The 27,877-nt window shown below is 40.6% G+C and overlaps 1 protein-coding gene and 1 long non-coding RNA gene across 3 annotated transcripts; one reads left to right on the forward strand and one right to left on the reverse strand.

Moving 5' to 3' along the window:
• The first annotated feature begins 1,650 nt into the window (after window positions 1-1,650).
• syt12 (synaptotagmin XII) lies at window positions 1,651-27,759 on the forward strand. Of its 2 annotated transcripts, XM_019276662.2 has the most exons (8): window positions 1,651-1,680; window positions 14,382-14,442; window positions 15,107-15,300; window positions 16,578-16,982; window positions 22,334-22,549; window positions 24,115-24,235; window positions 24,484-24,617; window positions 25,296-25,599. In XM_019276662.2, the coding sequence occupies exons 1-8, from the start codon at window positions 1,666-1,668 to the stop codon at window positions 25,467-25,469; spliced, it is 1,320 nt and encodes a 439-aa protein (XP_019132207.1). In that variant the 5' UTR covers window positions 1,651-1,665; the 3' UTR covers window positions 25,470-25,599. The 2 variants fall into 2 exon arrangements, with proteins under 2 accessions (XP_019132207.1, XP_027146996.1); XM_027291195.1 differs by lacking the exons at window positions 1,651-1,680; window positions 14,382-14,442; window positions 15,107-15,300 and adding exons at window positions 15,952-16,010; window positions 23,348-23,438 and having other exon boundaries at window positions 25,296-27,759.
• On the reverse strand, window positions 9,150-15,524 carry LOC113748218 (uncharacterized). Its single transcript, XR_003464184.1, has 3 exons — window positions 15,348-15,524; window positions 15,122-15,255; window positions 9,150-9,387 (listed from the first exon to the last, which is right to left on the reverse strand). It is a non-coding gene; the product is annotated as an uncharacterized LOC113748218 (long non-coding RNA).
• Window positions 27,760-27,877: the final 118 nt, after the last annotated feature.

A 27,877-nucleotide genomic window follows, 5' to 3' on the forward strand; every position in this document is an offset into this window, starting at 1 on the left:
GGTGGTGGTGGTGGTGGTGATGATGGTGGTGGTGGTGATGATGATGGTGGTGGTGGTGGTGATGATGGTGGTGATGATGGTGGTGGTGGTGGTGGTGGTGGTGGTGATGGTGGTGATGATGGTGGTGATGATGATGGTGGTGGTGGTGAGGTTTGACTTGAGGTGGGATGATATGAAAGTTACCCCTGTTGCGTAACAGCAGGCTGTATGTGTGCGCGCCAACGCACGTGCCGATCCTCCTCAGTGCTGCTCTTAGTGTGTGTGTGTGTGTGTGTGTGTGTGTGTGTGTGTGTGTGTGTGTGTGTGTGTGTGTGTGTGCAGGAGGCGGTGGTCGTGTTATTGAGCGGCCCGGCGGTGGAAGTTTCTCTGCAGGGGTGGGACTTTGTTAGTGCAGTCGCTGGGTCGGGGCTGAGCTGCGGCTCACACAGAAATGCCTCTGGCAGCATCTTTCCAGACTCCAGCGAGCAGCACAAACACACAGAGTGGAAGATAAACCCTCCTCCTCCTCCTCCTCCTGCTGCTGCTTCTCCTCCTCTTCTTCATCCTTCTGCTCCTCTTCCTCCTCCAGCTGGTCGCGTCTGAAACGGGTGGAGTGTGAACGCCGTTTCCCTCCCCATCCTCCACCCCCTCCGGGATACATAGACTGGACCGGCACCGGTGTCATTGGATGGAGAGAGGCGCCTGAAGACAGGAGAGCGGTGGAGTTGCTCTACCCTCCTCCTCCTCCTCCTCCTCTTCTTTCTTCTCCTTCTTCTTCTTCTTCTACTGCACCAAAAGAAAACTCCGGGTAAGAAATGCGTGCTCACTCAGGCCGTTTGGCCGTCAGCTCCCGCACTCCTCTGTGCACAACACGCAACATGCATCATGGCGAGACTTGCGACCTGCATGCGTCTTTTTCTCTCTCCTCTGCCTCTTTGTGAAGGATCCATGTAAAGCTGCGAGGCTGCGCCTGTGCACGCATGTGAACAGGCTCTCCCCTCTTTTTCTCTCAGTCGACCCCAAATATTAATTCGCATTGTTGCTCGAGCTGATCCAGGAGCAGTTTACTGGCTGTGGGAGTGAATTGATGCCTTCAGTGGCTCCGGGGGATTTAAGGAGGGATAACAAATGGCACCCCGAGCAGCGGGAGCTGTCCCTTCAGAGAAACACTCTGCTCCAGCTAAGAACTGTGGCCTCAGTGCAGGTTTGATGTGAAGTGAGGACAGGACAGGCAGATCTGTTTGCAGGGTAGAATTTGTATCTTAAGGGTTCAGCATGGGGTGATTTATTTAGACTTTTTGCTTCAATGCAAGTTGCTGAGTTCTGTTCTGTTTTTGTTTTTTGCTAAATATGAATCCCTTGCACTGCAAAAACCCTGACAGCTGTGTAAGAGCTCACTCTGTCTCCATGGACTGCAGTAATATGTGAGCAGAGTGGCTGAGCTGTCAAAGTTTGATCAGTGCTCAGAGAGTCAAATCAAACAGGACACCTGAAACAACATATGTCAATACACTGTTTTTCTTTAGGGGCATTTAATGCTTTTATTATGCGGCTGATGGTCGAGATGATGATGTTTGTTTGTGTTGCTGCTTTAAGCTCTTCATTTGACCAGTTTTACAACTTCAAGCCTCTAAAAACCATCAAATGAAACAATGTGGAGAGATGTGCTCAAATCACTCAGACATCATGAAACCTGTGACGGTGAGTAGACATGGTTCATGTGTTCTGAATGTTGATCTTAATCCTGTGAAGTGATGACAGCTTTGGTTAGTTGCCTCTTTGTATTAGCAGTGTAGTCTTTGAGTCTCTCACAGGTTTTAGTCCGTGACGTTTGGATTTGTGTCTTCCTGTTTACTGTAACTAAAGTTGTCCCTCCAACACTCGTTGGCATTGTGGGCGTCCTGCTTCCCACACACTGATGACTTTTGTTGGGTTTTTTTTACCTCTTGGCTTCCCTTCTTTGTTCCATCTTTAAAAAATCAAAGTTGTAATTACCTGGAAAACTTTTAGTATCAGTTATCAGATGAGGAGGAGGAGGAGACATCCTGCCCCTCACAGCTGTGATGATGAAGCACTTTAAAGATTTTAAAAAAATTAATGTTCAGTTGATAACAGTCAGCTTTGCTGTTGGACGTTTCAATCTGAGACGGTGGGAAGAAAAATTCTTGTTAACATGATCTCACACTCTGAGTCCTCGAGTGTGATCCCTGCAGCTTTCTAATGATGCTGGAAGTCTGTGTGTGTGTGTGTGTGTGTGTGTGTGTGTGTGACTGGGATTCTCGCCTCCTCCTCTCCAGGCTGAAATACGACCTGCTCAGAATTCAATTCCTCCACCAGCACTTGCAATCATCTCAGCCATTCCTTTAACGCCAACTCTATTTCTCTCTCTGTCATGGGCTTCCCCTGCTCACACACACACACACACACACACACACACACACACACTCCACCTTCCCCTCCCCGTGTCCCTGCTGAACTCCTCTGAAGAAAAGTGTTATTACATTAAGAAAACTGAGAGCACTTAGAAGAACACTGGAGACATGTGACACCTGAAGGCCCTCTGATGGTTCCTTACATTAATTAAGGTGGATCCAGAATAGATCATGTGATGGATTGGCCTCAGTGTATGGTGAATGCCTGCGGTCCGAGCTGCTGAATGTATGTGCAGCTCCCTTCTCTTGAAGATGCCTCCAAAAGCAGCAGGCTGAGAGAGAACTGTGAAATTGAAAAGCATGGCCTGATGAATCATATTTATGAGATAAGAACATTAAACAGCGTTGGCAACATATAAAACGGCTTTATTGACACATAAAGCAACAGGTCGACATTTTGAGAAATACTTGCTTTCTTGATGAGGAGATTTATTTTTCTATATAATAATTATAATTTAGACTCTCGCTGCTGTAAAATATGCAGGTGTGGTTAGTGTAGCTTAGCATAGTGACTGGAAACGGGGAGCAGCATTAGTGAGCTTGATGCTAGGCAGATGTTGTTACCTCTGTACAGTGTGACTAGCTGTAAAGAAGATTATGCAACCTCTTTCTTCCTCTGCACCATTTGGTCAAAATGTAACCACACTGATTTGTAACCAGCTAACAATGTAGCCTATCAGTAATTTAACTGGTGCAGTGTGTGTGTGTGTGTGTGTGTGTGTGTGTGTGTGTGTGTGGAGGCATTCCAGTAGTTTGTAATATAACTTTAGTTAACGTGTTTGGACACTGACTCTGCACATCTCCATCATGACTGATTTTTATTTTCTTCCATTTAAAAGTCAGAAACTTGTGATTACAGTTACTCCAGTATGAACATGTCATTATGCCAACTTGAATGTTAAAGTAAAGCGAGTGCGACGCATCATGCAAAGGGGCGAGAGAGAGAGTCCAGTCTGCAGGTTCACCATTTACAGTACGGTTTAACCTACAAAGAAGCTGCATGGTGGAAGCGGTCACAGTCCAGATACCTTTGGATCTGACAGTTATTCAATAGTTAATCAATGAAGCTGTGGCTTGGCTTCTGCTCACTACTCTTCCCCACTTTGGAGAATTTAGACCTCCACCCACTTTCACATTACTGAGAGTGAATGAACCTTTATCCAAAAACATTAAGTCGGCTCTGACTAAGCCTAATTGTGAAGTACTAGGTATAATGAGTTAGCGCCATAACAGATAAAAGTGATGAAAAATCAGTGGCCTGTGAGAGAATCCATGCAGGTGTGGAAATAAACAGGACTTACTCAGCAACTTCTTTAATCACCTGAAGACTCATTTCATGTAATTATTCTGTAGTTAAATCAACCAAACAAGCACCCCATCTCTGTTTGTCTGCGTTTTATTGTTTGTCATCTCTGTATATTTTCCTTTTCAACATTCTGACAGCTGATGTGCTTCAGAGTGAAGTCAGCAGGGTTTTTCTTATGAGCTCATCACAAACTGTACAGACAGCTTTTCTGTAAGAAGGGAAGACAATGTTTAACCTCCAGATTTTTAAAGACAAATCAAATTTCACTTGTTGTCTTTTACAAAGTAGAGTCAAGTCTCTGTCTCTGTTATAGTCTTTGCAACTAAAAGAAGTATTTCATGACCTAACTGATCGGAAAATGAAAAGAAAACATATTTTGGTGATTGTCAGCGTGTCAGTCGGTCCAGTTGACTGTATATAAGACAGATAATGTTTTTTAAGTTTGGTTTGGTGAGTTATTTAATGCTGTAAAAAGGGGGTTTCATGTCATGATGACAAACTCAGTACTGCAGCTTCTACTGCACAGACTCCCACTCCAAATGACTTGACCAGGCAAGATGGCACCAGCCATATCTGGGAGACTTTGACTTCTCACAAACAGAACTCACACAGTGGTTCTAAATGTTGGAGTGTCTGATTCAGCCTGTGCCTCCTCTGGCCGATGCAGGGTCGCGTCCTCTGTCCTCTGTTTTAAATCTTGACTGTCGTGGTAGACAGAACAGACAACATACTGTACAATTCACTGACAGCTGTGTCATTATGACTCTTCTCAGTTGGTCAGATCAGTCAGATGGACTCATAATTCAAGAATTTCTGAACTGGTGCAAAACATTTGTATTATTTAAATAATAATCTCACCAGAACACAAAGACAGTCATTGAACAGCCATTCATCACACAAATTGTCCAGTCGTACAAATTGAGAATCTGAGATTGAAAAATTGAGATTAAGTGATACAATACACGTCAGTGTAAAAAAACAAACTAAACTCAAGAGCTTTGGAGTAAATCAAAGTATATTGACAATGTTTTAGTAGTAATGTCATTTAGTAATGTTTTAGTATTTTCACCTCATTCATTTGCTGACTGACATTCTTTAGTCAAATGTACAAGATCCATCTGTGAGGCATTTCTGTGTGTAAATGACTTGTTTGTGTGTACTGTCAGCATGCTCGCTCGCCTTGAACTGACCGATAGTCTTGTCCAAATACCTGCAGAACTTCCCATCAGCCTCAGATGTACTTTGTAGCTGTACTACATGCTACTAAACATTAAACCGTGTCGTCCACTAACCAGACGATTGGCGGTTCGATCCCCGGCTTCTCCAGTCTCCATGTCGGAGTATCCCTGGGCGAGATACTGAACCCTCCTGAAGGCTGTGCCATCAGTGTATGCATGTGTGTGAATGGGTGAGTGAGATATGTAGTGTAAAAGCGCTTTGAGTGGTCGGAAGACTAGAAAGGAGATAGTACAAAGTACAGTCATTCACCATTTGTGCTCTAAACTAAATGCCTTATACAGCGTCACAGAGCTGCTAGCCAGACTGTAAACTCTGGTCTAAACATTCTCTGTGCATTGTGGTTGTCTCTGTATCTTTGAGCAGCCTTTAGAAGACATAGCCTTGCTAAAGAAAATCTGAGTTTGTTGTTTTAACCCTGAGTGATTGAGCTGATTGGCTGCAGCCTGCAGGTTCTTCCCGTTTCTTCTGGCGCCACGGCTGACATTTCAAAGCCGGCGCCAGCTGATGTGATGCTACTTTTACTTAACTGTGCACCAAATGAGCTGTCCAAACCAGAAAGTCAAAGTGTAGCAGGCATGGAAAAGCCAGATATGTGAGGAGGAGAGGGAGAGAGAGACAAATTGCTTTGCTGCCTGTGCAGATTGCTGTGCAGTGTTCTATCAGGCCATTTCACTGAGCGCAACAGCGAGGCAGTTAATTTGATTATGAGTCATTGGGCGAGATTAAAAGCAAAGTTGATTGATCAGTTGTTGGGAGAGCGAGCGAGAAAGAGTCAGATGAGAGCAGCTGACAGCTCTGTGATCCCTTCCCCCTTCTTCTTCTTCTTCTTCTTCTCTTCCCAGCTGCTGCTTTATATCACAACACAGATGATCATCCTTCTTTTCCTCCATCACTTCTTTCTATTATCTCATCAGTGTCTTGCTTCTCTTCTTATCTAACCTCTCAATTCTTTTTCTTCTTCTTCTTCTCTCTCTCTCTCTCTCTCTCTCTCTCTCTCTGTGGACATAAATCAGTGTATCTGTTCTTATTGATCAGACTTGTTTTAACATGCAGCTCCAACAGAGGGATTTTCTTGTTTTCTTTCTTCCTGGCTGTTAGCAGCAAACAGCTGCATAACTTTGGCATATTTACATCCCGTGTGCACAATCTGCTGCTTTCTGAGCTGGAGGGGTTTCTGCTGTTTGTGTCTGAGCTGCTTTAGCTGTCTCATATATATCTGCCTTTTTCCTCACTAGTCACATTGGTTGTTATTAGTGAACCCTGCAGCAGACCACAGAAAAACCAAAGAAACAGAAGCTTTTTTAGATACAGGGGTCTAGAGTAGACAATCCCTCTTAGAAATATTAATTAATTAATATGACTGGACAAAAGGCTTTTTCCTTAATAGAAGAACCCTGATAGAGTGAATGTGACACAAATGAGCAGTTTTTGCAACACACCAGCACTGGTAGACTTTAAAAGAGATCATAGCAGCTGAAAGAGATGCTGTGCTTTGTCTTGTATGTGGAGTTTTCATTATGCTTTCAAAAAAATGAAAAAATCAAATGAGAGAAGGTTTATGAAGGTTGCTCCTGTTATCTCGTCTGACTCATAATCAGAACTGCTTGATTATTGTGAGGTGCAGGGCGCCCTCTTTTATTACGCCTCAGATTTCACCACAGTCCTTACAACAGATTTTTCTTTTTATGCAAAATATCCAAACTCAGTACAGTGAAAAGATTTTGTACAACCTGTTATCTTACAGGCTTGTTGGCTAACAAGGCTGAAAAGCACGCTAAAAGAAAAAGTGTTCCAAAGGAAGCCTCCATCTGCCACTTTAATGCATGAGATGTTTTGTTTTTTCAGCCATCTGAAGTAATTATACAGCATCTCCTACAGCCATCAGACAGAGGATACCAGTGCTCTGTTCAGTTTGAACGGCTGGGAAAGTGTGTCTTTGCAAAAGGACAATATTGATGGAGCATGTTTGATATATTTGATACATTAGAGAAGGTTTTACAACTCCACAATCTGATTTACATACAAACACACAAGAAACTGAATAGCTTTGCCTTTGACATTTTATTTTATTATATATATATAAATATATATATATATAGATATATTTATATATATAATATATATATATATATAGATATATAAATATATATATAGATATACTATATAAACAAGTTGCCCAATCAAAACAGTAAACACGAAGATATGAAAAATACGAATAAATAAATAAAAACAAAAATAGGTAATGTACAAAAATACTACATATATATAAATAATATAAATAGCCTACACAGAGTATAAAATGTAACTACAGTCCCTTATTCTAAATAAAAACTGTAAACAAGAAAACAAGAGGTGGAGGCGACAGGAGGATAGCTTGATGTTGCTGAAGTGGACTGTGGGAGATTCAGATATCTCAACAGCACATCTGAAGAGAGAAGAGGAGTGTGTGAAACCACTGGGTGTTACAGTCTAATCATAAAAAACATGATACCGAGAATAAAATGAACCGAAATACAAAAAATGAAAAACCTAAGTGAGGCATGATTTCCCCTATTCTGCACATGTATCATATACAGTGCAGTTACAGTATTTCTGATATGCAGATTAGATTAAATCGTATTATCATTACAGTGAACAGCTGATCAGCAAAATGCAAAGAAGTAGTAAACTTATGGAAATGCTAAGTATTAACATGAATGATGTGCACTTTAACACTGATGTGAAGTTTAACACTATAAACACACTTTAGACAATATGAAGTGTAACACAACAAATAACCAGCCTTACAACTCTGATGTATGAAGGTGGAAAATAAACAGCATTTTGATTGATTATTACAAGCAGAGCAAACGTTAGATAACCACATGTCAATAAACATGCAGACAGATGTAAACTCCTGCTGAATCTATCTAATCTTTACCAATGAGCCTGAGGTGGGAGGAGTTACCTACATTATTATTTTCATAACAGCTGTTAGGACGCTCCATCACATTACTGACGTTAAAACAAGCTAATGCTATTTATTGATTATCAAACCGTGTTAGACTGAAAGTGACTATCGTTCAGTAACAGACAAATAAATACATGACATCATCTTTACTACACCTCTGAAACCTTTCCTAAATAAAATAAAATAAGATATTGACATGGATATCATCTAATATCTCTGCAGGTGTTTTAAGGATGCACACACACACACACACAGTCAGGACCAAGTGGCAACCAAAGCAAAATTAAGTCAATGTTTAAGTGTCAGCAACTGAAGTTCCTCAAACATCCACTTGAGGCTGGCTCCAGAAGTGAGTCAGTCTCCATAAGTCCCCATGTTCAAATGTCCAACTTCACAGCAGAAATAAACATGTTTGCAGCCTGGTACAAAAAACAGTTTTGGTCTCTGTAGCTAATTTCTCCGTTCATGACAACTGTACTGAGGGTGAATTTATATACAACTCACCTGTTCACATTATATTAAGGCTTAAAGTTATGCAGGATTAAGAGCATGGCTGCTTGTTTGAGCACCCAGGCATCATTCAGCCCACCTCAGGTCCGCTGATGATCCACGTCTTTGCTGATATTTAGATTAACTGGGAGGCGGAAGAGGCAGGACTACCAGCATGGTGACAGCCAGCAGGCATATTTTAAGCTTCAAAACAGTACTTCAGAAACCTGTGGGTGATGTGACGCATACTCTGTCTATTCTTCATACTGTCATTAGTCAGGACTGATTGCTCAGGACCTGGAGGAAAATGTTGCCAGGAAGAAATACATTTGTTTCCAGTAACTAAAGCCAGTTAGGCTGACATATTAACACATCTTTACAGGTTTGATTACACAGAAGAAGAATATTTGTCTTGGCATTTCATTCTTGATAATGGTTTATGATTGTTATTTCTGACTTTGTCTTTGTGTTGATTCCTCCTCTGACAGCCTCATTACTGCGCTGTATTTCAGATTCCACAGGCACTGTGCCATCACGTTATTCACATGCCACTTAACAGCCTGTTCTGCACGCCGACATTATGACAAGATATTCATTTCATGCATATCTTGGTAATTAAAATCTGCACAATAGTTCTCTGCGTGCACTGGAAGAATGCGGCCTTTTAGGCTTCACAAGGAATGAGATAAACGAGAAAAAAAAAAGATAAATTAAAGTGTGAGAGAGGCGAGATCATGTAGGCATGAAGAAAAAACATGCCTCATCATGGCACATCAGGAAAGTGTCAAACCTGAGGGAGAAAATAGATGTGATATAAATCACTGACATATATGATGAATGATTTCATGGGAATAAGACATGGTTTAGGTTGAGGCGGTACAATTTCTGTTGCTGTGGAAAAGTCAGAATGTAGAGTACGAAGATTCAGCCTGCTCCACATTGCTGTTTTTCTCCGCTTCATGCTGCGATCTCCTTGTCTGCTTTGTCTGCACCTGAATGAAAATAAAATATTAATCATTATTGTTGAAAACCTGCATTTAGAACTTAAGACTTGTGGATGAAGTGATAACAAATTGAAAACCACTATGACAAATGAACCTTTTCAGCTGATCAAATTATTTTGAATACCACAAATCCACTGGCACTGAACAGACTTTAAAAAGCTGCAGGGAGCGGGCCTCTTTATTTGTAAATGTATTTCTATTTCAGGAAAGTTGGACTTCATTGTTAGTATCCTGCCTCCCTAAGCCCACGGAGGCCTCAGAACACCCACGCTGCCTCATTGTTATTTACTGAATCTGTCTGAAACACTGTCTTGCTCTCTCTCTCTTTCTTGCTCTTCCCCTCCCCATCACTGATTGTCCCTCCTCTTCTTCCTCTTCTTCCTTGTTTTAAGCTTCCTCTGGACCTCCTCTACAATCATAAGCCGACCAGAGCTGATCTGAGTGAGTTTGGTGGTGGTGGGGGGGCTCATTGCTCAGTGCTCGCGTCTCTTCCAGAGATCCCCCCTGCTTTGTTAATGGCTTATCAGCAGCTGTCACTGGACCCTGCACTGCGTCAGCCACTTTAATTGGCCTGCATGGCTGTGGTCTGCAAAGCGCTCAGCAGAATTGAGTGAACACCCCCCTCCAGCCTTTTTCTATATCATTAGTGTAATGCTTCCATTCCCCCCTGAGCCACTGAGATATGGGGAGATTCCAACAAGCGGGGGAGGAGGGGATGTTGGGTGGAGGAATGAGTCACACACCAGCACCCGGTCTTTTTTTTTTTTCTTTTCCTCGCGGTTTGTGGAGGAAGCGAGGGGTCGCTTAAAACACAGCCCGGCTGCTGTACCATGAAACCTGAATTGATTTTCTACTCTAAAAAACAAACAAACCTAAAAACTGTGAGCTCCTACACTGAATGAAAATAACACAGGAGCCTCATACTGATTACATTTATTGTAAATAATGGTTTATCTTTCAGATGTACAGTATATATAATCTGTGCTATGTATACTATGTATAAACAGGAAGTCAGTATCAGGAAAACCATAATCCCCAGGGCCACAAGGGCCCCAAAATCTACAGTTTTATCAGATTCAGACAAATTAGTGCATGCTCATGGAGCTAAAACCAAATCACTGACAAACAAATTGAACCTGGAACATGAAAATTGAAATTTTAGAAATGTATTTAGTTGTTTGTGTAGAGTATGTTCTTCACTCAATGTGAATACAGCAGCGTCATTCATTTGTTCCAGCACTGGCGACCTCTGTTTTGATTCTTCTTACACACAACCACAAAACTTCTTAGGGAAGAAGTCAGGTCATGTAAAAAAAAAAAGGGGGGGGGGGGGGGGGTTGGGGTGGGGGGGGGTCATGTAAAGAGAGTCTAACTTTGATATGACAGTTACATCATTTCTGTTTCTTTAAAGGGACCTTCATGGTTTTACACATCAAAGTCTGTTTACAGGTCTTAGGGTTGCTCCTGCATTTGTAAAAGAAAGGTGTATAAAGCCTTTTGTAGCTCCAGAGGGAGCTGAATGAAATCTGATAAATTCAAGCAGCAACCTTCACGGCTGTGAAGCCAACACAAAAGTGCCCAAAACTGCAGTTCCTCAAACAGCCACTTGAGGCTGGATACATCCATCCATCCATTTTGCATGACCTTGTCCTTATCAAAGTCACGATAGGTAGATCCCAGCTGACACTGAATGAGAGTTCATCACAGGGCTGACACATAGAGACAAACCACCATTCAACATTGACACCTACGGCAATTTAGAGTCACCAATTAACCTGTTAAGGTCATGTCTTTGGACTGTGGGAGGAAGCCGGAGTACCAGGCATAGGGCGACAGCGCTAACCACTTCACACCGGCTCTTCAGAAACCTGTGGGTGACATCATGGAGGCTACATCCATGTTTTATACGGTCTATGGATGCATTTCCTCAAGTGATGTCATATGAGTCAGCTGAAGACTTACAAGTTTGAAAATGAAAAAAGTCTGGGGGTGGGGTTTGAAGTCACATAGAGGACAGACCAAAATAGTGCTGCGTCCGCGACCTGACAGACACATGCCCGGTGGGGTTTCGGAGTTACACACTGTTACTTGTTATTGACTCTTCATCTCTCTCTCTCTCCTGATGAAGTCATCGTGTTTTGTCTGTGGTTGTTTATCCATCTAATGACATTTAATTTTTTTTCTAAAATCATTAATCATCTCTCCAAATTGGAAGCCAACATATGCCTATTACAAGAAACTCACTTGGATAACTCAGAACAACACATTTTTCTGGCTCACAATCCAATCTAGCCTACTCATCCACCTACAGTAATGAACAAAGAGCTGTCTCTATTCTGATCCATAAAAGAATACACTTTACCCACAATAACAGCACTAACTCATTAATCATAATCTGAGTTGATTTCAACACTGTACTCAATTCTTTCACTGACAGATCATCTCAATCAGGCAATTCAAGAATTTCTCAATCCTCAACAGCAATAAAAAATACACAGATGACCTTGTTCTAGACTTAAAAATCTAACTACAAGAAAATATTCTTACTTTTCTTCCCAATATAAACCATTCTCACAAATCGACTTTTTCCTCTCCGCCAATTCTATTCACAAGATCGCAGATAGTAAACTACTATCACGCAAACCATTTACAGTATCCTGTTATATGGATCCACTCTAACCCGGCTCATACAACATGGATTAAACTAGAACATAAAAATCTCATCTCTCATTGGTTCAAACATAAAAAGGCACAACTGCTTCAAAAACCAATTCATCTACTCAACTCTGACAGCCTGGTGGAAAACACTTTACGATACACAAATCACAATTGACTGCTTGCATATACACACCTCTCTGGCACAACCCAGATTTTACATCCCCAATTCACTTTACCACATGGGAACAAAAAGGGGGAAACTTTCTGCAATGTCTTCCAATTTGATTAGCCATCAAAAATAAAATCACTATAATAAGTAATGCTCGCAATGCACAAGTGCACTACAGTTGACTACGTCCACTCCTTATGGGTCTGTCCACCTATACCTTTTTTTTTTCTATGCAGACTTAGTGACTTCTCTTCTGTTGAACTTCCCCCAAGTCAAACCAAACCCACACTAGTTTCTCTAGCTTTCGTCAGGATAGGCCATCCTCACAAACTGGAAAACTAAACATTAACCATTGGCTAAATCAGCTCACAGAAAAATAACTGCCTCTCTAAGGAAACAAAGGTCAGTCCTATTCAACACGGAACTCCTTTATTAAAAACCTCAATCTTCATTTTGTGAATGCCAGTTAACGAATGCCTCTGAACCACCAACTAACCCTGTCACTCATAAACAGACATCACAAACTCACTACACATTCAGTTTGTCGCTACCTAACTACCTGAAATCTCTCAGCAACCTGCCCATTCATGTCTATGGGCTGAAATATGTGCCACCAGAAACTAAATTTGAATCACATGTTCTAGTACTCTAAATGACGTATTCTAGCCAATCAAAGGATTCTGGGGTCTTGTGGGGGAGGACGACAGAGAGAGAGAGCTGTGTCTGTAGAACAGAGTGCAGGGGTCAGGGAGCACACAGAGCAGAGTGACAGAATAACTTCAGAAATACTATTTCTATTGAATGACAGCTTCCCCTGTGGAGATAGGTACATCCACTGATTGGTTGAAAAAGAAAATATCCCGCCTAGTAAAATTTGTCCATTAGTTGGCTGTGCTTTCAGTCTGCCGAACATCAATTTTTCGATTGGTCTTTTACGCGGTGGCGTAGAACATCAAGGAAGTGTTGGACAGACACAAACCGTATGTCTCCGTCATTCAGAATCTCAGGAAAACAGTGAAACAAACCACATCTCTCCATCATAAACCGTTTCAGAGATATTCACAGACATGTAAAACTTATGAGGTGGATTAGGTGGATTCGCCCAATCTGTCCCCAGACGGTTAAATAGCTCCAGAAGCATGGGAACCTTTCTGGACTACAGAACAAAGGAAACCAAATAAAGTCAAATTGTGTCCAAGCAGAGATTTTTTCCCCCCGGGACAGCTGATGAAAAAAGAGAACAATTCTGGTAAAAAGGGGACAGGTGGCAACACTAGACTAAATAATTTTGAGAACTGAATGTTCAGTTCCAAACTAATAAATTCAATTTCAAATGATGTGATTCAAATTTATTTGTTTAATGCAAATATTCAAGTTAAGCAATTCAAATTCAAATATAAATTATTCAAATTCAGTTTCTGGTGGCACATATTTCAGCCCATACATGTCACCAACATTTTCATCATCCTTTACTAGATTCTATGATGATGTATGAGTGAATAAATCCTTTTTCTCCTTTTTATTTATTTATGTGTTGTTATTATTACTATATCTATATTTCCATTAATATCCTATTTCACAATCTTTGAATAAATAAATAAACCTCTAAAAAATAATAATAATAAATTAAATAAATCTGTCCTATGTTCGGTGAACTCAGTGAACTCTTTTTAATCTTTCTTTAACGTTGATCAAGTAATTTGAATTGTCTAACCCTAACCAAACTATTGGCTCTCTCCCAGCTGCCCCTCTGCAGGGACAAAAAGAGCCCTGACATCTCTCATGACATCCTGTGCATGTATCTGGTGCAGCAGTGGATGTCAGGAGTCATTAAGTTCCTGTGGTACATTTTGCCCTGTGGACCAAAGCAGGTTCATTCAGCTGTGTTTGTTCACGCTGAAGATGAAAGATTCAGACGGAGAGGTTGTAAAGATGTTAAGATTTAAAAATGTTGTTACTAGTCTGAAGCAGGAAAAGGTTATTTAATTATAAACTGCAAAATGTAAGGCTGTATTTTCAATAGATTCTATTTAACTATGAATGATCAATCAAATTTCCATCTTTAATGAATTCTCCAATCTTTATTTGTTTTCTCTAAAACAAAATCTCTGTGTGTCAGACCACTACTCATTATTGTTTGAATGTTTTATTTCAGGCTGGCTGCAGCACCATGTCCTCAGCTCAGAGTGGGGATATATCAGGCTACCATCTGAGTGGTGAGTGGACAACAAACCCCCAGTATATTCCTCTAGCATTTCTTTCTGCATTAGATTTTATTGACGCTGTTGTAAATGTATGTGTGTGTGCAATGAGGCTGTTTGTTTGCAGGCTGTGGATTTGTCAGGTCAATTTGACAGATTTTGACACCTTTATACACAAGCTTTACAACGCCTCCGGCCTCGTCCCCCACTGAAGGCCGTCAATGTTACAAAACATTTTTAACTTGCCCTATAATTGGCTTATCTCTTGTGTTAAAAAGAAGAGATAAAGCTGTCAAAGTCCGCCCACAGACACAATTCATCTTGTGAAAGGCATCTCAGCACAGGCTCATAATCCCTCTCTGACACTCTGACTTCATTCAGACTGGCATTTCAAGTTGTGTATCACATTTTGTCCCCAACTATTATCTGATTTACATCAAATTTGATGCATCGCGAAGCCTCCTAAAGTGGACTCAGCAGTCAGTGCTGAATGACAGGGCCTGAAACAGTGGCTGTACCGTGAGCTTGTTAAGGGTTAAGTTTCTCTCAAACTGTGTAACCCCACCAGTGAACAAACTCCTCCATCAAATATAAAATACACACACTTATGAGGCCAAAATTTATGTATCAATGACATGGAAGTAAGGATAGCTTTAAGCACGTGTTTTGTGTGTTTCAGTGGTGCGTAACCCACCTGGCTGGGAGGTGGGGATCTACCTGGTGGGATTCTTTGTGTTGCTTGGCGTGGCCGGGCTCAACATCTGGAAGTTATGGAAATCTGGAACGTTCCCTGCACCGTCCCCCTTTCCCAACTTTGATTATCGATATCTGCAAGAAAAATATGGAACGTCCTTCTCAGAAGTCAGGCAAAAGGTACATTTTACATGTCATGCTACTGAAAATCAACAGGAAATCTTTACTTGGGGGAAGTGATGAGCAGTCATGTGGTGGAGGGTCAGGAGTCATCAGATTTTCTTTCCAACTGAAGACTTCATCAGCTGATTATAAACACGGTTCATGTGGTTGTAGAGTCGTCACGATACCAAAATGAGTAACCACGATACTATACCAGACAACGTATCGCGGTTCCGGGTATTATCGCGATACTGCGGCCTTTTTTTATTATTATTATTTTTATAAACTGCAATGTATTTGTACAAGTTAGTTTGAAACAACGACGTTTGTTTTTTAAGCAAAATTAGTGTTGCCACTGACAAAGACGCCACGGCAGACTCGCTGCTCGGGCCTGCGTCTGGGCAAGACAGAACTTTAGCTTGTTGTTTGTTTTGAAGCGAGTTTCTATCGAAGCGGAGCTGTCTTCCCGGAGTTCGTTCTTGCCGGCAGAAACACACGAACAGCCAATCAGCTAACAGACGGGCGGACCCAGCGTGTGGAAACAGCCTATCATATCCCTGGACGTCACCAGTAACAGGCAAACAGCCAATCATTCAGAAGCTGTGTAGTTCGGTTGCGGTTCCACGTTGGTTTGTTTACAAAGGAGTAGCATGCAGTGAGAAGCCGGGAGGAGAGCAGAGGCGGCCGCTATGTAGCGGAGACTGGCACCGGTAGTATAGTAATCCACGGTAGGACCGTCGTGTAAAATTTGTAGTATAGTAGCGACGGTTATGATTTGGCACCGCTGGGTACCGGGTATACCGTGGGTATCGTGCAACTCTATGTGGTTGTGGTTTATTTCTAAATTCACTGGTCAGCTTTCATTTTGACCTGCGTCTTGGGCCTCAGTGGTACATGATTGATTATCTCTACCCTACAAGATCATTATGTTTTTTTCTCAATCTGGGTCTTATTTTTGTAATTGTGGCGATCATATCTATCAGTTATGATAGATGATCTGGGAATATGCTGACATAACACGTTTACAGCTCTAATAGCTCTGTTTCCAGTTAAAGCAAGCTGCTCTTTTCAGCAAAAAAGATCTAAGAACTGACTGTACACTACCTGCACAGGCCCAAACAGCAAACAGACACAGTTAGCAGCTAGCCGGTGAACAAAGAGAAGCATTTATCAGCTGAAGAGCCAGATTTGCTTCTTACCAATACTTAAAACTCAATTCAATTCTCTTTATGGTTGTAGTGATTTTTTCTGCCTCAGTACTTGTTAAATGTTCTTGATTCCTTTACTTCCTGAAGCGAGTGGCTGCCAACAACCACCGGCGGACCTCCACTACCTCCAGCCGCAAACCCAGCCTGGCCCTCGGTGACACCCCAGATGGTTTCAGGGAGCTGGGCCACCTGGAGCTGATGAGCAGAGAGCTGGACCCGACTGGCATGGCACAGCTTAACCGATCCATCTCCACCGACTCTCTCAGCTCCATCTCCTCCATCGCCAACAACTTCGGCCATGACTTCACGGTTGGCCAGCTGGAGGTGACGCTTGAGTTTGAGCAGTCCAGGCATCCAGGCCAGGGGACGGGAATGCTCCACATTACTCTGCACCAGGGCAAAGACCTGCTGGAGAGGGAAGAGGGAGACTTCCCAGGCTGCTTCATCAGAGTCTCCTTGGGGCCAGAGGAGCTCAATGTGGGAGTCACAAGGGTAAGGAAGCTATTATGTTCTTGATATGAGTATGTTAAGTCTTCAAAATGATAGAAACGGCATCTCGACGTGAACTTCAACTCGAGTTTAGACTGAACATGTTTGGGTTGCAGGGCCGGTTTTAACTATGGGCAATGTGGGTGCCCGAAAAAAAAAAACTCAACAATTTCCTATACCACTCATCAAGTTAGCGGAGGGGGGGGTTGTTGTTGCAAATGTAGCCAGAACCAGCGCTGTTGGGTTGTATCTGGTGGACAGAGCTGTGGGTTAAAGTTACAAGTTTTTGATCACTAGTTGAGTTATTTAATGGGTTTCTGTCAATAGTGTGATACTATTCCATTAATCTACATGTGGTAGTGAGGGAAATGCAGCAGGACAAAGGCAGTAAAGAATAAGACTGCTAGCAATAACACATTTTAAAGTTTCAAACTGTTTTTATAGGGAAAGAAATAGATTCATCACTTTTTGTTCTTCAAGGATACACATAATGTGTTGTGGCAGACTGACATTGTCATCCCTACTGCTGTGCTGCTGTCAAGGCTAAAATGGCTGTCACAAGGCCAAATTGATTATTTTGTCAAAAACAGTCCAAAACTTAAAGGTTTTAAATTCACAGTGATTGAAAAACAAGAAAAACAGCAAATCCTCACTTCAGCACTATAGTGTGTTTGTAGGCGTGAATGCATGTGCAAACATTCAGTTGTTTTAAAGGGTAACTTTGGTATTTTTCAACCTGGACCCTTATTTTCTCATGTGTTTTTGTAAAAATTAATCTATTACAAGTGTCAGTTTTTGTCACTGACTGAGTCAGATTGTTAATAAAGTGACAGAAACAAGAGCTTTTAATGGCTTATTTTAAGAGTTTGCAATTGCCCGCAAGGATTGCGTGGTAGCTTGTTTCAAAGCGCTCTCACTCAATACTGAACCAAATTCAAAATTAGTTGTCACTAATAGACACTTTGACACAAAAACATGCAGAGACTAAAAAATACTGAAGTTGCCCTTTAACATTAAGTGCAAATTTTTTAGTGTGTCAAACATAAGATTATTAAAGATGTGGCAGCTCCTCATTATCTGTCATTAGTGTACAAAAAGTGGACAGGAGACTTTCAGCAGAACTGCCGATAAACTACTAATAAAGCAGAGATTCAGGACTGAGGGAGGAAATGAAAGAAACAGCTTCTCAGATGGTTAATTAGCAGTTAAGCTGTGATGACTGAGCTTGGGCAGAGGGCTGAAGATAAAAGTCGCTCCTGACGTTGGCAAGCGGAGAGGCTGTAGTGTCTGAAGCCTTTATGCTCAGGGGGCAGCTTTGGATCACTTGAACTGTGTTGAAGGTTTTGCCCCTGGTGGAATTTTAGACAGAGGCAGACATATCCTTACAGAGTGAGAGGCTTGATCCTGCAGCTTGACAAGCCAATCCTTTCCTGTCTGATGGAAGGGTCCATTTCATTGGCGGAATGGTGAGCCCCCTGGGAGCCGAATGGAGTCAGGAGGGTTGATTTCACATCCTGTACCTTCACCAGGAGTAGATGTGATTGACTTTCACATCACTCAGTTTGAAATATAACTTGTAACCTGTGTTCGTGCACAGTGTGGCCACAATATGCCTCAGTATACTGTGAAGCAGTCTAAAACACCAGTTTGTGACAATATTATTCTGTAAATACAAAATGTGTTGAAGTACATAGATTTTTTACGTATTATATGGATTACTCGAGTATATAACATATATTTACATAAATATACTAGAAACTGTGAATATGAAATCATGAATATCATGATTTACTTAAATGATTTTAAAAATGTTTTCTTCATTTCTTTTATGATTCTGTTGTTTTTAGTCTCTTTTTTGCTCTAAATTGCTGTAGTAAATGAGTCACTAATCTGATAATTGTGACGTATTATCATCATCTAAAAAATACAATCATCATCAAAATACGTCATCAATATTATCAATTATAAATCAATATTTTGTGTCATAGTGTCTCATAATTTTAAATTTAGCAGACAGAAATCTGTCTGAATTGTTTCTGCACTAAAAAAGCTTGAATCTAATGTGAAGTGGCCGTTCCAATAAGAAAAGTACAGGCCTACATTCCTCCATCTGCTACACCTGCCACTCGCCTTCTGCTCTCAGTGAGACGTTGCCAGAAAATGTCAGTAATTCCTGCCTGGCTGGCTGTGAGTCATCTGAATTGCGTCGCTGTGGTTCTGAACACTTTATGCAGGCTGATGGGGACGACGCATAGACCCACCAGGGCTCCCCTCAGTCGAGAGCTTGTTGTTATATTAATGTGTTCAGACTGGGTGTAATAATAATGGAAGCAGCCACTGATGCAGCAGCTTTAGTGGTTCCCTCTTTAATGTCGAGGAGCAAAGAAAATGCTGACATCAGCTCCACTCGATGGTCAAGACAGCCTCTCTCTCTCTCTCACTGTGTGTGTGTGTGTGTGTGCGCATGCCACTCTTCTCTCATTCTGCCTTTTTCTGTTTACTGTACACACACACACACACGCACAGACACACGCACACACACACACACACACACACACACACACACACACACACACACACACACACGCCTCCCTCTGAGCTTTTATCGACACATTTTCACCTCACACATCGCCATTGTTACTTCCCCCAAGCAATAAGACAGTGCAGACAGGCTGCCTCACATGGTGTACAGAGTGCAGATCTGTGTGTTTGGGCAGTCAGAGAGATTCTGCTTGCTTTAAATGTGTTATTTCCTTATGTATATACTTCCACAGCAGCAGCAGGAGCTGCAGCAGTGGGACCTTGGACCTGGATTCTGTGGGTGTTGGATGTTTGATTATAATCCTATTCAGATGTTTGATATGAGGCACAATCCAAGGTCAGCCTCACAGTCTGATCTGCAGACCTTGTGCTCTGAATTCACGATTCTTTTATTGCAAAGTGAGTTGTTGATTTATCAAAGAACTCCTGCACAGCAAGGTGTTGAATCCAGATATATCTAGTTATTCCTTGTTGTTTTCACACTTCAAGAACAAACACTGGTGTGAAAAGGGGGCTATTATTAAATCTACTCCCACGCCCGCACATTTACTATTTGCCTGGTAACTTCTGACTGCTTTGTAAACCATCATTTCAGCATGTGCTTTACCATTTGATGCTATCAAAACAGCACTGGCCATGAGGCAAACTCTGGCTTACTCTGGCTGTGGGAACTGAGTCTGTCACTTTGATCTAAGTAGTCATGGTGTTGCCTTCACACTGTCATTATAAAATCTGTTCCAGCTGCCAAGAAAAGAAGCTGTGTAGTGACCAGTAATCTGAATCCACTCGGTTTTGAGGCTGGACGACAAAAAAACCAAAACAAAAAACAACTACAAATGTTTTCATGTCACTGCAGATGTTTTTTAAGATGATGATTCCAGCATAATTTTATTTCAAGCGCCTTGCAGGACACCCAAGGTCACTTCACAAATTAAACAAATAAGATAAGAAAAGTATTAAAATAATAGCAGTCACATATTTAAAAATAAATAAATACAACTACTACTACTACTACTACTGATGATGATGATAATAATAATAATAATAATAATAATAATAATAATAATAATAATAATAAAAATCTGGTGAAACTGAGCAATGGATTCACACTGCCTGATGTCATCTGGAAGTGAATTCCACAGCTTAGGAGCAATGTGTCTGAATGCTCTCTCTCCCATGGTACTGAGGTTCATCTTAGGTATTCTGAGCAGGTCAGCTGAGGAGGATCCTAGTGAGTGGGCAGGGGTGTAGATCTCAAGCAGGTCAGAGAGGTAAGTGGGAGCATGGTTGTGTAGGGCCTTGTATGCCAGAAGCAGGCTTTTATAGTGGACGATCAAATCATAGAAAGGGTTATATGGGCACCTGGTAGCCAGTGAAGCTGCATTAGCAAGGGTGTTACATGGCTTGTGGATATAGCAATATTTGGTATACCAGATAAGATGGAATTGCAATCAGTGCGGGATGTAACATAGGCATTTACTTCTGCACTACGCTGACAGAGGAATGGGTGCAGTCTTGCAATGTTGCGAAGATGGAAAAAAGCACTGTTCATATGGGCATTGAAGGAGAGTGTACTGTCTAGTATGACACCAAGACTCTTTACCAAGCTAGCACATTGTGAAAGAATATGTTGGAAACGTGACATGGTGGGAAAATCTTTTTTAAAATAGTGCATGTTCTCAACAGTGCAGACACCATGTTACTCGACGTCTGACTGTCAAACTATGAATGTAACTTTGGATAGTTTAAACACATTCCTGGCTTTACATTAATACAGTCATCAACATGGTTAGATTTTTGATTTGTCTCTCACCTGGTCTAAAAAAAAGTGTAATTTCTTTATAATAAATAGAAAAATTGACATAGCTGTTTTGTCTGAGGGCTGTATCAAATCAAATCAAATCAAATCAAATCAAATCAAATCAAATCAATTTTATTTGTATAGCCCAAAGTCACAAAGTACATTTGCCTCAGAGGGCTTTACAATCTGTACAGGGAGTGACACCCTCTGTCCTTAGACCCTCGGTTCAAATGAAGAAAAACTTGCCCACAAAAAACTTTTAACAGGGAAAAAATGTGGAAGAAACCTCAGGAAGAGCCACAGAGGAGGGATCCCTCTCCCAGGACGGACAGACGTGCAATGGATGTCACGTGTACAGAACAAATCAACACAAACATATTGTACAATCACAATGAATGATAAAATGACAATGAATTACAATGAATGATAAAATGACAATGAATCACAATGAATGATAGAATGATTACAGTAGCAGTGGAACCTGTGATAGAGATAGAGAGACACAGATGCACAGCAGCAGCAAATCATTAACTAACTATAAACTGTAATGGAGATATGGTAACAATAATGACAGTAATAATATGTGTAGTGGACGTTTGAAAATATCTGAATGTTAAATAAGACAGACTAAGAAAACAGCTGACGCACAGAGGTCCATGTCGTCTGCATGGACCAGGGGGAGGATGGGAAGGAGGAGATTTCTCACAGCTGGATTAGTTATCATCAAATAACTCGAAAGTGTGTTTGGTCATTTTGTGCTTCACATGCTGTCTCTGAAGTCAAGTGAGTCAGAGAGAGACTGAAGAGACAAAACAGAGATGCAGCACACAGTCCATCTTACCTTTTGATGTGATTGATTGCCTTTATGTGATTGCTTTTACAATCATTGGAAACAATGCCTTCTATTGTCTCTGTGCTTCATAAAATCAGACCATCCTGTCTGTTGATGTCCCTCAAACTGACACAATGTAGTTTAACTTCCTGTGTTTCTACTCTTCTCTGCCCCTCACAGGTCCAGACAAACGCATTCACCGTGATTTTTGATGAGCATTACTCCATTCCCGTGGACTTGTCCACGCTGGAGGAGTACAGCCTGCGTTTTGCTGCTTTTGGTATTGATGCTGATGAGAGAAACATCAGTGCTGGGGTGGCAGATCTCAAACTGTCAGACTTGGACCTGACCATCAGACCATTCAATGCATGGCTCTACCTTCAAGATATCAACAAAGTGAGTTACAGTACACTAAACAATCTAAATAAGATCTAAATATCTAAAGATAAAGTATTTAAATACTGTATATACTGTAATGTGTAAGGAGGGATGGCGGTGTCTGAGGACCCCTGGTGGACATTCAGCAGAACAACATGTCACGTTCAATAAATAAAAATTTAATTCAAGTTGAGCTGAGTGAATTACCAACAGATTGACAGATTATCCTATGAAATGTGTTATTAATGATGCACTCAGTTATAATAAAAACATATCATCCAATTCAGTGCAGCAAGTATATATATATATATATATATATATATATGAGTAATGGTTACCATGGCAACAACACTGACGCTTTTGCCAGTGAGCTCTCACTGGTCAAAATAATCCAAGTTACACTGAGCACAAACACATGTGAATGGTAGACAATTAAAAAAAAGAAAAAAATATTTCTGCAGGGGAAAAAAGCACATGGTGATGCACCAGTGATGCTTCAAATAGTTATTTAATGAAATTATTTTTAACAATATCACATATACTCACAAAAAGTTTGAGATATTCAGCTTTCAGATGAAATTTCAGAGTTCACCTAAAATGCACTCTGACCTTTACAGTGAACTTCATCTGACCTTCTCTAAACTTTTGAATGTACGTGTCCAACTGTTCAGTGTTTCAGTACTTATTACATAACATGCTGTTCTCTAACAAACAAGTGATCCATGAATGTTCCACTAAATGTTCTACTTCAGTGACAGTTTGTGTTTAAACAGTCCTCTTCATCATCTGTTCACATTCTGACATCATGACACCAAGACAACACCTAACAATCCATCAGCAGTACCTGTCAGTGTGAGGCTTCAAACAGGAAGCACTCAGAGGGAAGTTAGCAGAGTGTCATCAGCAGGTTGGAATAAGTCCACTTGTGAACAGCATGAGATGTCTAGTCGAGCTCGATGTTTTGTGATCAGACACTGTTGTTAGCTTTAGTTTTAATAAATTGTTTGAAATTTGAAAAATACCATTACATGATTCTAATTAATTGTCCTACTTTCATGATATAATATCACTGTACCATGAACTTTTTACATTTTCCATAAATTTCACCTGAACGTCAAATATCCTGAACTTTTTGTTAGTAGTGTATTTTATCATGTGTGCTTTTTTGTGAATGTGTAAAATGAGTAAAATGAAAAAAGGGAAATACTACAGGAACCTCAAAAAGTACAGAGTACATACACTAGATATATTTCTGGACTGTTTCACATCATCTACGTGTGTGTGGAGTAATCAAGATTCATGGAACAATTATAGGCTTTTATGATGTTATATTATAATCAGTTAATACATTTAGATTTTACATTTACTTTGACTTTAACTATAATAACACAATTAATTACATTCAATTCTGAACAATAAAACTATAAAAAAAAGATCCTTATATTAATTTTCATTCTGTCTCAAACATTTATAAATATGCTTTCCTTTCGTGTTCCATCCCAGAATTCATTTGTTTCCGGCATGAACATTTACAGTTAACATTTTGTGGTTGCTTTCATTTCGATAATATAATGTCTCCACAGGCTGTGGATGCAGTTGGGGAGATCCTCTTGTCTCTCAGCTATTTGCCAACAGCAGAGCGCCTCACAGTGGTCGTGGCCAAGTGCAAGAACCTGGTGTGGACCAATGGCAAGAACACTGCAGGTCAGAGACATTTCTTTCTTTGTTCCTGTTGTTTCTTTGTTGTTATGTGTGTTTTATTTGGACGTGACACAGAAGACAAAGGTACTGATAAAGGCCACCTACTGAAACTATGTTATGTGTTATATGTGCTTCTAATTAATTAATTTCTCTATAAAAAGGAATGTATTTCATGCTCTACAAACTGTGTGTGGGGGTGTGTGTTTGTACATGTGTCATTAATGCAGTAGTGTTCTCATTCTTGTTTTCAGATCCATTTGTCAAAGTGTATCTCCTGCAAGACGGCAGGAAGATCAGCAAGAAGAAGACTTCCACCAAAAGGGACGACACAAACCCCATCTTCAACGAAGCCATGATCTTCTCTGTGCCGTCCATTGTCCTGCAGGTGACACTTTAGACTGTGACAGGGGTGATTCAGGTCAAGCAAAAAGATAAGAAAGCTAAAACGGAATATGAAAAACAGAATGATAAACCAGAGTCATGAATATTAACACAAAATTAGCATGGATACATATGAGGCGATAAGACATGAGTGGCTCTGTTTGCCTTTGCTGATGTGCTGATGGTGAGCCGGTTTAATGTTTCTTATTTTGCTAGTATTGGCTCATGAATGTCAAATTAACATTATGATTTAATGATGGCACTATAGGAAAAGTCAGAGGATCATTAATCAGTAACTCTTATTTATCATTAGGAGGACTTTAAAGTCTGCACAAAGTCCAGTACTTCCACTACTAGTCCAGGACCCAAGTGGTGCAACAACTGACAGACTGACATTTCTATCCATAGTCACATATAAACAAAATATCAAAAAAATCATTCAAATCTTCTGGTTCAGTATAAAATATGTTTCACAATGTGTTGTGTAAAAATCATGGATGTAATCACTCTTTATTTCTGGTTATTTTTAAAATTATAAAAATAAATATTAAAGAATAAAGGGTGATCATGTAAAAAAGCCAAGCCCAAAAAGTGTTTATTCAGCTGATTTGGTTGAACTGTAAAGAAGTTGCTGAGTCATGCTCACACAGCAGGTTCTGTAAACATGTCGTGCTGTTTGCAGGAACTCTCCCTGAGGGTGACGGTGGCAGAGACCACAGACGATGGGCGGGGCGAGAACTTGGGTCACGTGATCATTGGCCCGGAGGCCAGCGGGATGGGGATCACCCACTGGAACCAGATGCTGGCCACTCTGAGGAAGCCTGTGTCCATGTGGCACCCTCTGCGCAGGATCTAGGATCTTTGCACTTCGTACATATCCAACCTGTTTCAAGTAAAACACTCGCTTCTTCACGTGCCTTTCCGCTCCCCCCTTATTTGGAGCCAATCTGTTACACTGTGTAAGTAAGATAAGAGTTTTAGCCACAGGAGGATAGTGTCTGTGTGGTATTGTTACTCTGCTGCTGAGTAATAAATTGTTACTCCATGTGAGGGGGAGGAAAGTGAAAAGCCAGTGTTTGACCCTGAGCAGGGTGTATTTTTGCTCCCTGGATTAGTTTGATGTTTAAATCCTGTCTTTAGTATTTGGCTTTATCCTGGCTCGGGTACATTATGGATGAAGGTGGCATTTAGGAGGGAGCAGTGCATGTTATGGAGGCCCTGAGAGTTTAACACACTGCATCTTAAAAATATAGTCAGTCGGAGACCGTCTATAAATAGACAAAACATCTTTGCCAAGTTGACAGTACGTGCAGGATTTAGAAAATGCTGCAAAGTTAGAAAACACAACCAAAAGTAAGAAAAAAGATGAAAAAAATGTTTTTTAGGCTGCACAGGAAGTGAGTCTGTGCTGTGTGCATTACTCTCTAGCGCCCCCTGGAAATCATTTCCAATCCTACCTGCAGCGTTTCTTCATTTCTTCGTGTTTTCTCTCTCTGCGGCATGAATTTTGTCTAAATGACGCACAGATGTTTTGTTATCTGCTTGTGTTTGGTCTATTTGCATATGTGTTCTACAGCGTGTTGAGCTCTCAGGGCCACCATACCATATCCCAAATTACCCAGATTGTGTTGATTCTACGTCCTTTACTTTACGTCCTGAGATCCAGGCTGAAATCTCCACTACAACAACAGCAAACTAGACGTGGATATGTGGATACTTTTCTCCCCCTTTTCAAAATCTTGATCAGAAGTTTCAGTTTGGACTTAAAGGAGAGTTCATTAAAGAAAGGAGCCCAGCCTCAGCAGATGTGACCCTCTCTGCATGGTGCCTCCTCTGGTTGTAGCCTGTTATAGTTGTAGAGAATGACTGACTGGACGGAGGAGTGATCTCACTGCTCTTTCAGGAAAACACTTGTTTGTCTTTTCAAAGCAGTCATTGATTGCACCTACGTGACTGATTTTGTAGTGGGTTTTAGAGCCAAGCTGAGTTGTTGGATTTGCTTATGTAATTTGTTAACAGTGAGACTGATAAATAACAGAGGTTTTGGTATGTTCAGTATTTATTGTTCTTTTGAAAAAAAAAAAAAAATCCAGGTACTCTTATCCAGGTGAAATAATTGTAATTTGTAGCAGTTGTTACAGGGTGGCCAAATCAGATGTAATTAGCATATAAATATCATATTACATTGTTCTATTTTTACCATGATTAATGCAATACAAGTTGCATACACATATTTAACAATGTAAATAGTATTACAACAGTTTTATCATTGCCATTTTCTCCTCTAAATTTTGGGTGCAGATCACGTTTTTTCATGGTATTACACTTTAATAAGCATCAAACTCCAGCTTCATTTCTACAACACTATATTTAACAACTATATCATTGCTGATCAATGAGTTATTATCAAAACACCTCTGGGAATTTAACTTGTGATGTAAAGTATACTAACCCCTTTAAATGGGTTTACAGTTCCTTTTATGTTAAAGGAAACACCTTGATATTCTGAATTCATCACTCGTCACACTCATTTTGGCATTCGTCATGAAGATACCTGCAAGCTTCCCGTTGGCACTGATGCTGTTCTTGGCTGAAACCGAGAGGAGCCACTGTGCAGATCGAAGCCTGAATGGAAACATTGCTAAAAAGGTTTGTGGTTAAAATGAAGATTACATGACAAGTGTTGAAAAAGTCAGAATGTCAAGGTGGCTTTTTATCTGTCTGAGATATTCTCTACGACATTGTGCAAAAGTGCTGTTTTGTTGTAACTTTTGAATGTGAATTATCATGTGAAATACCTGCTAACTCTGAAAGCATCATCAGCCTCATGCATTGTTGTGATTTCTGTTGTTTTTCAAGCAGAACGTACTCTACATTTTTGGTCGAGTTCTGAACGCGTTCCTCACCTCACTTTGAAAATCTATCCAAAAATAACACAACTGTGGTCATATAATACACAATATTTCCTACTGTGCCAAATAATGAAGCAATATTTTCATTTACAATCAGCATTTGCATTCGATTCAACAAAGCTGTAGCCTACATTCAACCATGCATGAAGTTATTTAGCACTTGATGTGAATGTGCCTCAAGAACACAGTGTATTGTGTGAATGCTGTTTGAAATAAAAAGCAGTTCAACAGTAACGGTCTGACCTCGTGTTTATCTTGTTGGAATGACCTGGAACTGCTGCAATGTGAGAGGAGGGAAAAAGTATTAAACTCAAAAGTAGAACATATAGCAGGTATGGTGAGTGGTAATGTT

This window comes from Larimichthys crocea, chromosome XVIII (genome assembly GCF_000972845.2).
Source record: "Larimichthys crocea isolate SSNF chromosome XVIII, L_crocea_2.0, whole genome shotgun sequence".
NCBI classification, from domain to species: Eukaryota; Metazoa; Chordata; class Actinopteri; family Sciaenidae; genus Larimichthys; species Larimichthys crocea.